The following is a 12,889-nucleotide window of genomic DNA, read 5'->3' as shown; positions in this document are numbered from 1 at the left end:
TGCCAAGTTTTGAATGTTGAAGTTGTAACTTGGCTTTTCCTTGTTAATGGGTTAATCTAAACTTGTGTTTTTCTAATGTTTTAAAGCTCTTGATCTGCATTTTGTGGTAGTAAGCCCAAAGCTTATGTCTGGTGGTAATTGGCAAATATATTGCTTTCTCTCTCCCTTCTGTGTGCGCTTGTACAGAAACAGAGAATAGGTAAGAATTAGAGAAGGAACATATAGAAACTTTCCTGCCTTCAATCTTGACTTGTTATGTAGTTTAGTGTGATCATCGAGGTGATGTTGAAAGGCGGGAGGGGTGCTCATGCGCAATCTTGTAGTTGCAAGTAAAAAATATTCTGAAGCTGCTTCAGTTGGTATTGGTGCCTCTCATATGCAGTGTGCGGCTTAGAAATTCAGGAACTCCTCATCTCAATTGGCTTTAGAAACAAAAACTTGAAGGTCCATCGCCAACAAGCCCTCCGTTGCTTTCATCTTTTGGTTTCCTTGGCAGATTACCGTGTAGTTTCATTCATTAGTGTTTGCGAATGCAAAGGGAAAAAATAGTCATTGTGAAATAAAGTTCGGTTGATGTATAGGGTTTCTTCTAGCAACAGAAAGGAAGGGGGGGGGGGGGTGTGGGGTTAGGTTGGAGTAGAGGCACTTGTAGCGTGATTTTGCTTTGATCTGTTGGAATCACACTGCCTTCTGAAAAGGTACAGAGAAAGTGCAGCAAGCATCATTATACTTCATTTGATTTATGGCGACATTTTCAGCAGAGCAACGAGGACGAATTGGTTCAAGACATTTTGCGAGCTTTTGAATTACGAACCAAAATTGGTTTTCGCTGATCAAAGAATTTGATTTGCTATACAGGATAATGAGTTACAGAAAGGACCAAAAAGGTCATATTGTTATAACTATACCTTATGATGCAAACAACCAGCAAAATGCAATTTTATTTACAGACGATGCATCTGCCTCTACGCTTTTGGCATCCATTGCAGGCTTGTCGTATTGCAACTTGACTTGTGACAGATAATTAGCCAACGAATAGTAACCAGCAATCTACATAATTAAGTAATGATGGAAGTATGGGAATATTAACTGCTGACCTCAGTAAATAGGATTTCTAAGACTGTAAATAAGGCACTATAGGAGGCTTGTCAAAATGGCTATGAGGAATGGTCCTCAAGGGAAGCTGATGAGGACCGGTTTAAGCATAGGGCTTTCTTTGATGCCCGAACATTCTTGAGAGTCATCGTGAGCTTCTGCCTCTCACCTTCAACCTCTGCAAATTGAAGGCTTAGCTGAGAATAGCGGTCATGCATCTCTTTTAGTTGAGTCTCCACAGTTGTATACCTTCCCTTTAGTTCCAGCATGTCCTTGATCAACTCATTGATGTCTCTAAAGCTTTTGAATACAGCTTCCTCGTCACTGTGTTGTTTAAAGAAAGAACTGGTGTGGAATGGGAAAATTTCATATTCATTAGCTCTCTTTTTGTTGAGGTTTTATCCTAGAATCTTGTTAGCTCTTCTAGTGTATAGCATCATCAAATATATGTTTCGCACGAGGGAAGTTTCTACAAAAAAATATTATATGAAAATTTCTCTCCTATCATTCTTGAACAAGTTTGGCCATCTACTATGCAACCTAGTGTAAGGCAAATGAACAAGGTTAAGAAGAGAAGTTTCTATGCTTCTACCAATGCCAAAAGCAATTCTAGTGCCTGAGGTATTTTCAAAGCTGTATTAAATGGCATACCTTTGAAAAAGGATGCTTGATCTCTTCTTTGCTTGCAATGCTTCAGCAAGCTCAATTTCTAATGCAAGCACCCTCTCTAATGCGTTTCCACTCCCTGAGAATTCATTAAACAAGGGGAACATGCTTCCTAGTTCTTCATTGGCCTGAGCAAGGAGCAGGAAGTTAAGTATCCAGACGAAGAGAACTATTACACTAAAAGGTGGGGATAACAACTTACCTTCTGTAGCTTCATAAATTCACTTTGTAAGCCTGGAAACTTTTGGTCAAAATCATGATCATCTTGCAACAAAAGTGAATTCTCGTTTTTCATCCTTTCTAACTGTATGCAGAAAAAATAAACATCAGATAGTAATCAGAAGTTGATGTTGCAAATTTGCATTTACCAAATGGCCCTAGGGTTATCTAAGACCTATGTTCCATTTCTGTGAAAAAAGATTATTTGACAGATGAGCAATATGCAGGCATCTCCCTTGGTTTCAGAGTGCAGATATGTGTACCTCATTACTTAAGTGGTCCATGCTAGACTTTAAACTTTCAGCTCTGAAATGATCATTGATGATAGCTAAATGCTTCATGTCACCATGCAGCAACCTGTCTTGATTTATAAGTGCAGAACTTTTAAGCCCATTCATCCCACAAGACGCGAGAACATCCTGATAAGCGATTACACAAATAAATAGTTAGAGGCAGACCTTCCAACATCATAAATTCTGCAATACAGAGAGGTTGAAGAATAAGGATACCAAAATACAATTTTCTTTACAGAAATTCAAATTTTTTTTTGGCTCGCTAAAAGATATGATATACTCCTACTTCAAACCATTGATTAATCAATAATGCTCAAATACAAAAGAGTAAACAAGAATTTCAAGGAAGTAAAAAATCTAAAACGATACTAGAAATTTTTTAAAACAAAAACCACTACAAAAAAAAGGACACGGATATTCAATCACAATTACATTATTTCATGTCCTATTTAGGTTTTCTTTTATTCAACAAGTTCTTCCAAAATAAAGTTGTGTTATTTTTTCACTGTAAAGTAACAAAACTTCAGAAACAGCAAAGCTCAGACTTCTGAGATTGCAATCATCACCTGCTCAGGTTGCTCATGCATAAGTGTGTTCGAATGATCAACTCTGTCAACAGAGGCAGGGAATGCAAGTTCTGCTTCTTCACAATTCCTCAAATCATCTCTTCCCAAGCACTTCTGGTTAGGATTCCTGGATGGATGATTCAAAGGGACTGTGTGTGCTCTTTTTTTTCCATAGTTCGAAGCATCCACAATCAAGCAATCCACTTCGCAAGATACATCATTTTGTTCTTCCTGCATGTTCCCTGGTGATTTGGAATTCTCTAGCAATTCTTTCATCAAAGTGAGTTCAACAGCAATTTTTGACTTCTCCTCATTGCATTCTTCCAAAGAAGCTTCAAGTTTTTGTTTTTCTTCCTTGCAGCACTCGAGACTTATTAATGAGCATTCCATTTCAGCCTTCATCAGGTCATAAGCCTTCACTTTTTCACGTTTATCAGAAACTACAGATTGTAACTCAGCCTCCAATTCCAATATCTTCATTCCCAGTTCTTCATTTTTCTTCAGATGAGAAGCTTCAGATTTCTTCCTATTCTCAATCTCATCAATCGCATCTTGTAATTTCCATAGCATTTCCTCACTGTGCTTTTTGGAGATGGACAACTGCTGTTTCAGTTCTTGCAGCCTTGTTTCGTACTGCTCTTTGATAAATGCAATTCTTAAGGACTCCTGCATGGCCACAGGTGGTCCTTCAGGTTCTCTTTTTTCACGAGCATGGATACACTCAGCATCAGCTTTGTCTTTGAGCTCTTTCGAATGGACAGACAAGTTTCTGAATTCTTCTGTCTTCAAAATCTGATCAGAAAGCCTCTGGTTAAGCTCATTGCAGTGTTTCTGCACCATCACTAATTCATCATAGTATCCTTCAAGTGTGATGATCTGAGCTTGCTGTTCATCCAATTTGGCTTTAAGTACTAGAACTTTTACTTCCAGCTCAACCTTGGAGAACACCAGATTACCAATCTCTTCTTCAGATGTCACTAACATGCATTTCAGCTTTTCAACCTCTTGAGAATGTTGAGTTTTATCCTCTATATAACTAAGCACAACATTTTGAGAGTTGTGTTTGAATTCCTCAAGCTCAGCTCTTACAACTCTGTTTTTCTCGACAAGTAACCTGTTTTCAGCAATAGAAGCCTCTAGCTCAGACCGAACAGAGTTGAGATTTGTCAACAACCTCGCATTCTCTTCAGCATATTGGGTTTCACTTGCAAGACACCGATTAAGTGTGGTTTCCATGTCAATATGCTTCTTCTGAAGTTGGACAAGCAGCCTATCTGTGGAGTGTAGTTGATGAAGAAGCACTTCAAATCCGCTGTCATATTGAGTCTTTGCAAAAATGAATCGAACATCAGCAGCTATTAGAGGTTCATGCATCTCAGACAACTGAGTTTTTAGTGCGGAAACAGTGGAAGCTTCTTCACGAGCATTATTAAGACATTTTTCAGACTGCAACAGAAGATGGCAAACTCTTGCTTTCTCAGATTCTAGATCTGATACCAGGCGTTTGAGATGAGCCAATTCAGACTCGTGGTGATCAAATTGGAGCAACTGGCACTGCTTCTCGTTTAATTGTGAAGTTAGATCCACTATTGTACTCTGTAACCCCTCTCGCAAGCTTCTCTCACCATGCAGCTCATCATGCAGAGATTGCAAACTCTCTCTCAAACTGATCAAATCTGAAGCAAGATGGGCAGACTCCTCAGTTTTATCCTGTAAGAACACCATCAAAGCTTGCTTTTCTTGTTGCAAAGTATGCAGGCATTCTCTCAAACTGTTTAGTTCTGATGCAAGCCTGGCAGATTCCTCTGTCTTATCCTGCAAACCTGCCATCAAAACTTGGTTTTCACAATGCAAAGATTGTGAACGCTCTTTCAAAATGTTCAGCTCTGATGCAAGCTTGGAAGATTCCTCAGTTTTATCCCTCGTAGATATCATCAGAGCTTGTTTTTCACCATGCAGAGATTGCAAGCTTCCTTTCAAACTGTTTATCTCTGACACAAGCTTGGTAGATTCCTCCTTCGCATCCGTTGCGGATGTCATCTGAGCTTGATTTTCATCATGCAGAGTCTGCAAACATTCTTTCAAACAGTTTAGTTCCATTGCAAGCTTGGCATGTTCCTCCTCTTTATCCTGTGAAGATGCCATCAAAGCTTGATTTTCATCACGCAAGAATCGCAAATTTTCTTTTAAACTATTTAGCTCTGATGCAAGGTTGCCAGCTTCCTCAGTTTTATTCCGTAAAATTTCCATCAGAGCTTGGTTTTCATCATGCAGAGATTGTATGCTATCTTTCAAGTTGCTCAACTCTGAAGCCAGTTGAGCAGACTCCTCCTTATCTTGTGAAGATGCCATCAAAGCTTGGTTTTCATCATGCAGAGATTGCAAACTTTCTTTCAAACTCTCAAGTTCTAATGCAATCCCTGAGGACACCTCATTTTTATCCTGTATAGATGCCATCAAAGCTTGGTTTTCTATCACAAGTTCTGCTGCAGCCAGTTTAGTCTTATCAAGTTCACTAGCAACAGTATCTAATGCCAAGATTTCATGACTAAGGTCCTGGTTCATAGAAATAAGTTCTTTCAACTGAGCTTCCAAACGATCAAGATCAGAAAATAGATCATTGTGTAGCTGTGCATATTTTTCTTCAACTTCAGAGCTAACCTTGAGTTTGTAAGCAATACCCTCAACGTCCAACTGAAGCTGCTCAACCAAAGCATTTGACACATTGAATTTATCCACCATGTTCAGTATATCACGTTCAAACTTCTGTTTCACCAATGCGATCTCTGATTTAGCTGCAGTGATGGACACTTGAGCGATATCTCTCTCGTGAACCAGACCTTTCTTCTCTTCCATGAGCAGGAGAATCCTTTCACATGAATTATGCTGAAGCTCTTCCAATTGCATCATGACACCAGTTAAATCCTGGGGCTTTAAATCATGATCACCAGATTCACTAGGAAGCAATCCATTTATACTTTTGTCATAGGACGCCAGCAAGTTGTGCAACTTACTCTCCATGAAATTGACTACATCCTGCAGCTTTTCCTTCACAGAAGCCAGATCATCAAATTCATTTCTGAAAGTTTTCAGCTCTTCCTGCAAAAAGAAGATCTCATTTTGAAGATCACAATTTTCTAGGGTTTTCTTTTCCAATAAACATGCCAACTCCGTGTTCTCTGCAGAAGAAGCCTTATACATGCTCTCGTAACTTCTGTAGTGCATCACTAGAGACTCCCATTCAGCAATCTTCTGCAAAAGAAGGTGATTTTCACATGTGACATTTTGCAAATTTGCTTCCAAAAATTGGTTTTGCTGAGCCATATCACTGCACTTGGCAACGCAAGTTGCCCTATGCTCATTTAAGGCATGAACATCATTCAGTGCAGAGTGCAGCTTTTGCGACAACAACTCCTTGGACTCAGTTGAAAGCTCTAGCTCCTGCATAAGTTTGTTTATTTTCTCTCTCATACATTTGACATTGTCACTGGCCTCAAGCAAAGTTTCCTGTAGAACATTTGAAAGTACATCCAAGTATAAATTATCAAAATGCATTTCACAAGCTTCTTCTTCAACCTTTCTGTAAAGCCCTTCCTGCAAATGTAGAGATCTTTTCAAGTCATCTAAATGAATATCACCACCCAACTGCTGTTTTTTCTTCCCGACAAACTGATTTTGGAACTGAAAGAGTTTCCCCATGCGAACTTCACTTGAACCAGATCTCTGGCTCTCTGTGGTTATTGGGTTTCCCTCAAAGCATGATTGTGAAGAATCTACAAAAGCTTGCCGGATGAGATTCTCATTAGTCTCAAACATGGACAAAACCTGGACTGAGAGCAGTTCCAGATCCTTTTGTAACTGGTCGACAGCAATTGAATAATTCAGGCGTGCCCGTTTGAGTGCTGCCTCAGCAGTAACAGTCCTTCTTTCAAATTCCTTGTTCAGAGAATCCAACTCACGTTTTTCTTCAACAAGTCTTAATAGCTGGTCATTCAGATCTTGGCGCATTGTCTCCATCTCTTCCTTCGTGGTTGCAGCTGCATACAAGCAAGTAGCATGCTCATTTCTGAGATTTTGCAACTCCCCCAGCATCTGCCTCTGATGTTCCTCAAGCTCCTGGACAAGAGCTTCATAGTAACATTCCATCTGGTCCATTTTCTTTGCAAGGCTCTCCTGTTCAGCTTTTGATTCATCCAACTCCCTCAGAAGTTCAAATATTTTTCCTTTCATTGCATTGGTAGTATCTATAGAGTCGGGCTCATGAGAAACCAAGCCAGGAATGTTAAGACAATGAAGCATGCCTAGTTCTGGTTGATATAAGTCCACATCAAAGCCAGATTCACTTACAAACTGGCTATTTTTATGTAAACTCATTTCTCTGATCTCCTTCAGGCTAGATCCTTCACAAGGTACCAAGTGGTTACTGGAAATTAGCAGCCCTGTTCCTTGCTTAAGATCCTGCAGCACACCAATCAACTCCTCTACATCTGAGCGAAGGAATCTGAAGTCACTTTCATGGTATCCCAAGCATGCATTATTTTGAAGCTCTTTTATCTTATCTTCCATGGATAAAAGCCCCTTTATCCATCTGAGCTTCAATTCTTGAAATCTGTGATCCTGTAGGGGTTCTGTAGCATTTCTGCTGCTAAATGGAGGGCATAATTGAGAAACCTTTAACTGTTCAAGATCAGCTTTCAACTTTGAACACTCCGACTTCAGTACAGACACTTCTTTCGCCATCTCTTCTCCAGAAGCAATCTCAGAGGCAAGTTGCTTAGCAAATTTTTGGGCTTCATAACCTATTTCATCAGCATGACCCTGTAAGGAGCTTACCTCCTGTTTAAGCTCAAGAACAGATGACTCAGCCACTTCCAAGCTTCCTCTAAGCCTACCATTCTCTTCATAAGCAGCTGCCAAGTCATTATCTGCAGAATAGTCTGAACTCCAGGCATGAACCCAATCATTTGTCCCCTGTGCCAAAAATCGATGATCAGAGGGATCCCCTTTTTCCAGATGAGGACTTTGGCTGAGGGAAAGTCCAGCTAAGTCACCAGAGACGGTACTCTTAAGGCTATCAATTTCATGAGTGCTGGAAGTATCATGCTTCTCTGTGTATAAACTCTCTGATGTATTGGAAGAGCCATCAAATCCAACAGCTGAGTCTGCATATTCTTCATTTGGCCCCACCTCTTCTTCAAGTGAAGCAAGGTCTTTAGATTTTTCTTTAAATCTAACTCTGATATTTACCTATAAATCAGGCCAAAAAATAAATAACCATATTGTTGATTCAAATCATGATGAAAGAGAACCATTTCAATCATCAGGAGACACTGAGGCAAAAGAACAAGGACTTCAAATATAAATATCAAGTTGCTTTGTTTCACATGGCAACTCAAAAGCACTAATAGTACATGCATGCATCATTCCTCAAATTCTACAACTGCATCCACTTAGTTATTAAAACAAACACAAAAAAGATGCTCCACTGATTTAAAAACAGATCTTATCATCCAACAGCTGGCTGACACAAGGCATGAACAACATGAGAAATTTGAATTATATAGTTTTAAGGGAAAATGTGTAAGCAAGAATATGCAGCGGGTAACATAAGCTCATACTTACAAGGTTATGTGAACAGAGCAAACAACATTCCTTTAGATTCAGGAAAAATTGAGAAAGCAGTTCATAGTGTGCAATGGAAGCATGGATATGTAAATAAAACAAATGATCTAACCTTATCTATCTGATCATTGATAATCCCTTCAGAAGATGATACTTTTCCACTAGAGGATTCATCAGGGCTATTTTGGTCAGTCTGCAACCCCCTCTCTCTGAGTTCCCTCTGCTGCTCAAACTCTCTGGAAGCAATTAATTTGCAGATAAGTGGTTGAAGAAGACAAGCATTAAGTTTGCATGTTTTTATGTATAATTACCGGAAACCAGTTTTTGAAGTGAGCAGTTGTACAGTGACCTGGAAATGAACAGCACAACCATAAAGATATGTTGGAGTAAATGATAAATCTCCACAACTGAAAAAAAAAAGTTCCCTAAAACAGGCTAGAATAAGATGTATGTTGAGAGTAAATATAATTAGGATCACCCAATTATATCATTATATGACACAATAGAAGTGAATTATTAAACCAACTTGCTTAAGACAATGTTAAGAAAGCATATTCAAGAACTCTCACATGCAAAGAAGTTCCGGAATCAGATCCATGAAGAGGCAGGGCAACAACAGAAGGTTTTAACGCATCAGCATAATCAGCAAGGTTGATGGTAGCCTCACCAAGGACACTAGACCGTGATGAACCCTGATGTTAGTCAGATTCAGGTCAAATAGAATTAATCTCAGGGAATTTACATGAATTAAAGAACAATCTGTTACAAAGATGTCAAGGGACCACATGATAAAATAGGGGAAATAAGATATTACCATCGAAATGACAAGCTTATAGAGTTTTTCATCATATCGCTTGGTTTTAACGTCTTGAAGAAGCCTTGTGGTCTCGTAGATAGGATCTGCCCATTTGCAGGTCCCGTTTCTTACATTGGCTTTAGTTGTTTTTGCAGTTGCTTTTCCAGAATCAGCAGGAATGAAAGATATAAAAAGTTTATCCCATCCTGGATGAGGAATCTGTATTGCATGAAAGGGATAAGAGATTTAGTAATTGCAGAGAACAATAAGTGTCAGATGCAAAGATAAAACAACATTTTCAATCAAGCAGTGAGAATATGCAAATTAAGCCATAGCTATAACGAAGCTCAAACTCAATATTATGCAAAATAGTGACTGATGTGAGCTGCATACTTCACCATTTCTGTTAACCATCAAACAAAACCAGTACATGTCTTAAGGTAGTTGGTTTGGTTTTGGTTACAGAGTAATAAACGTCTGTATTATTGAAAATGAGAAAAGAACAATAATTTATTTTCTTTTCTGTTGACATAGTTTAGAAAGCTGAGTGTTTTAGATATGCCCATCCCCACTCTCAGAATTTCACCAGCCAATGCTCTGACTTTGCAACCAAGATGATAAATACTTGTGGCATTCACCAGTCTATGGCATTGTACAATAGAATATATAGATTGCTAGAATCAGATCATTAATGAATATGTAAGCTTGTTGAATGCACATCTGATTAGTTAATTGATGTAGCACATTATTAATTGAAAAGAGTGTATTCAAGCATAAACATATGCCGATAGCCATATACGTGCACCCAAGTCAATAAAAAAAATTGATGACATTCTTGCGTCTATTTCAAGTGCGATTTAATAAAATTCATCGAGATAGTAGCAAGCGACAGCAAGACAGATATTAACATTGTTAAGATCAAATCTTACATGTGTGGCATGGAACTGCAGCCGAAAGACCACTTTCACTTTAGTTTTCTCATTCTTCCACCTAGCAATACTCGACATTGCTGGATAAGAAACTAATTTATCATCTGCTGAATGACAGTTCAAACCCTGCAAGATCACGCACAATCACCAGACATAAAGCAATATTCACAACATTGCCATCACTGTAATCCTACAAATCCCAGAACTATAGAAATCTTAAACACACCAAAAAGCCACAAGAAAAGATAAAATTAAAACAAAGAACGCGAATTCATGGGCCTTAGATCCTTGAGCTAGTCAAACTAATTGATCAGGTCAATTTGAGTAAACAAGACAATGAACACTACAGGCAACTTATTTTCCTCCATTTCTCAGCAACCAAACAGATTATAGGAGAATGCATGCCCCCTCCCCCACCCCCACCCCCACCCTCAAGAATAAAAAATTAAAAAAAAAAGAGAAAGTCGTACCTGATGCACAAACTTTTCTAAAACGCCAAACCCAAAAGTTATTCAAAAAAAAATCCCACGATTAGAAAAGGCAGCTTCGATCTAAACCTTGTAAAAACACACAGAATATTTTATTTTTTTTTCAAAACTCAACAGAACAAGAAGACAAATAAGAATCAAATGCACCACCCACTTCAACTGTGAGAAGACCGACAAGAAAGAGTAATAGAGTAAAAGAGAATCCGGAGCCAAATGCCTGACTAAATGTCGATAAATTTGCACCCCTTTTAATCTACTACGCTATTTAAAAAAAAAGGGAAAAAGAAATCACTGCTTTCTTTTTTTTTTCCAACTAAAAGCCAAAACAAGTGCTAAAACACAGTACGACAGATTTTACCTTGTAATAACTTCTTTTTTCAAAAGAAAAAAAAATAAAGTAGAGAAAACGCCAAGAAATGCACAAACCAGAAAATGCAGGCAGGGAAAAAAAAATCTAAGTGACACTTGAGATTCAGATCATACCAACTTCTTTTTTAAAGAAAACAAAGATGACAGACACGCTTACAGTTGTGGAGCGTGAAGAAAACAAGGGCAAAAAGAAAAAGGGAGGGAGTGGGCACTAAGTTGTGGATCTACAGGTGCTTAGGGTGGAAGGGAGAGTAGGAAATCCTTACAGGGAAGGTCCGTTCTCCTTCTCAATCCTCCCTATGCGTTGTCTCACACTCTGACTCTCTTCGGACAGAGGGAGAGATTTACGTTTTACTCTGTCAAGTGTTTGTTGCTTGCGTGCTTGTTTGTGTTCTGAGGTGGTTGGGATTTTTTTAAAGAACGTGAAAATAGGAATTTTAAAATGGTGGTAAAGGGAGGCCAGTAGGATTAATTATAAATTATAAATATAAATTCAAGAAATAAAAAGGTGAAATGGAGGGGGCGGTCGAAGGTGAAATATCAGCTCTCAAGATTTCTAGATTATAATATTATAGACTCTAAGGACTTGAAGAGAAGAAAAGAGACATCCCGCCAAAGCTTAGGAAAACTGTTCTCCTCGTTCTTAATTAATTATTTATCAGTATCATCTTATTATTATTATTATTATTATTATTATTAGAATATTGATTGACGATGATGAGATATACTGCTCTTTTTTTGTGTGTGTGTGTGTGTGTGTATATATATATATATATATTATTGTGGGCCACTGGACCACCGACTGGTGGGGTTTTATTGACAGGTGGAATTTATTTGACTAAACAAAATTGATTCACTGGTTCCCACTTTAGCAGATTTTTTCTTTGATGACATGCACATGCTCCATGCTTTACTGATTTTTGCCATCTCGATCTGAGTATATTTAAAAAAACATTATAAATTATAATTTTTTTCAGTTTGAAATTTAAAAAGAGAGTTTTGAGTAAGGTTCGTTAATTAAATATTTTTAAAATTATAATTTTAATTACATCACATCATATTCCTAAATAAACTCCCAATTTATTTGCTTAAATGTTATACTAAAATTATGTTTAGTTTTGCGTTTTAAAAGTATTTTTAAAAAATTTGAAATTGTTTTTATTTTTTTATTTCAAATTAATATTTTTTTGACCTTTTTAAATCATTTTGATTACTGATTTCAAAAATAATTTTTAAAAAATAAAAAATATTATTTCGATGCATTTCTAAGTGAAAAACACTTTGAAAAGTAATCGCAACCACACTCCTGGCAATAATAAATAGAATAAAAAATATTTTTTAATTTATTTTTTAATTTTATTATATTTCTTTTTCATTTCTCAATCAATTATCGGAAGGGAGACACATTATCAATAGGGCTTTAGATTGATTGGTAGAAATACTCCATTTATAATTGAAGTTTGCAGTTTCAGTTCCTTGAAAATGATCCAACCTAGATTTATTTTGGTTTGTATCAAATTCAAGAATGAAAAAACATGCATCATGGTGTTCGATCTTTCGATGCATTTGTCTGAATGGACTTACCAAGTTCTCAATTTCATTCCAAAACAAAAGCTTTTTTCAATTATGTCCCTAGTTTTTTAGGACTTGTAAGATATTAATAGACATTTACGAAAGGCCCAATCAAAAAATATATGCCTTGTTGCGTGCTTAATTGATAAAATATTTTGTTTTGAGACTAAATGGATAATTAAGTAACAAATTAGGAATAACATTGAACCTTTTTTTTTTCATTTTAGACCATGAAAAAATATCCTGGAAAACAAATCATGAGCAACTTATTTTT

At 37.4% G+C, this 12,889-nt stretch overlaps 1 protein-coding gene across 3 annotated transcripts; it reads right to left on the bottom strand.

The window, feature by feature from the left end:
- Positions 1 to 823: 823 nt before the first annotated feature.
- On the bottom strand, positions 824 to 11,579 carry LOC133693659 (protein NETWORKED 1D-like). Of its 3 annotated transcripts, none has more exons than XM_062114920.1 (11): positions 11,310 to 11,579; positions 10,187 to 10,312; positions 9,276 to 9,476; positions 9,031 to 9,153; positions 8,773 to 8,810; positions 8,574 to 8,697; positions 2,840 to 8,086; positions 2,244 to 2,399; positions 1,964 to 2,065; positions 1,747 to 1,889; positions 824 to 1,440 (listed from the first exon to the last, which is right to left on the bottom strand). In XM_062114920.1, the coding sequence occupies exons 2-11, from the start codon at positions 10,262 to 10,264 to the stop codon at positions 1,158 to 1,160; spliced, it is 6,495 nt and encodes a 2,164-aa protein (XP_061970904.1). In that variant the 5' UTR covers positions 10,265 to 10,312; positions 11,310 to 11,579; the 3' UTR covers positions 824 to 1,157. The 3 variants fall into 3 exon arrangements, with proteins under 3 accessions (XP_061970904.1, XP_061970906.1, XP_061970907.1); XM_062114922.1 differs by lacking the exon at positions 11,310 to 11,579 and adding an exon at positions 10,657 to 10,944; XM_062114923.1 differs by lacking the exons at positions 10,187 to 10,312; positions 11,310 to 11,579 and having other exon boundaries at positions 9,031 to 9,136; positions 9,276 to 9,440.
- Between the last annotated feature and the right edge of the window lie 1,310 nt (positions 11,580 to 12,889).

This window comes from Populus nigra, chromosome 5 (assembly GCF_951802175.1).
Source record: "Populus nigra chromosome 5, ddPopNigr1.1, whole genome shotgun sequence".
NCBI classification, from domain to species: Eukaryota; Viridiplantae; Streptophyta; class Magnoliopsida; order Malpighiales; family Salicaceae; genus Populus; species Populus nigra.
Note: the sequence above shows the minus strand (reverse complement) of the source record. Positions and strands in the feature narration are given on the sequence as shown.

Excerpts from the sequence above, each read along its gene's own strand:
- LOC133693659 (XM_062114920.1), bottom strand. The coding sequence starts at position 10,264 with ATGTCGAGTATTGCTAGGTGGAAGAATGAGAAAACTAAAGTGAAAGTG. Across the intron at positions 9,477-10,186 it reads TGCAGTTCCATGCCACACAT|ATTCCTCATCCAGGATGGGA; the intron begins GTAAGATTTGAT and ends CATGCAATACAG. Across the intron at positions 1,441-1,746 it reads TCAAGCATCCTTTTTCAAAG|TTCTTTCTTTAAACAACACA; the intron begins GTATGCCATTTA and ends ATTCCACACCAG.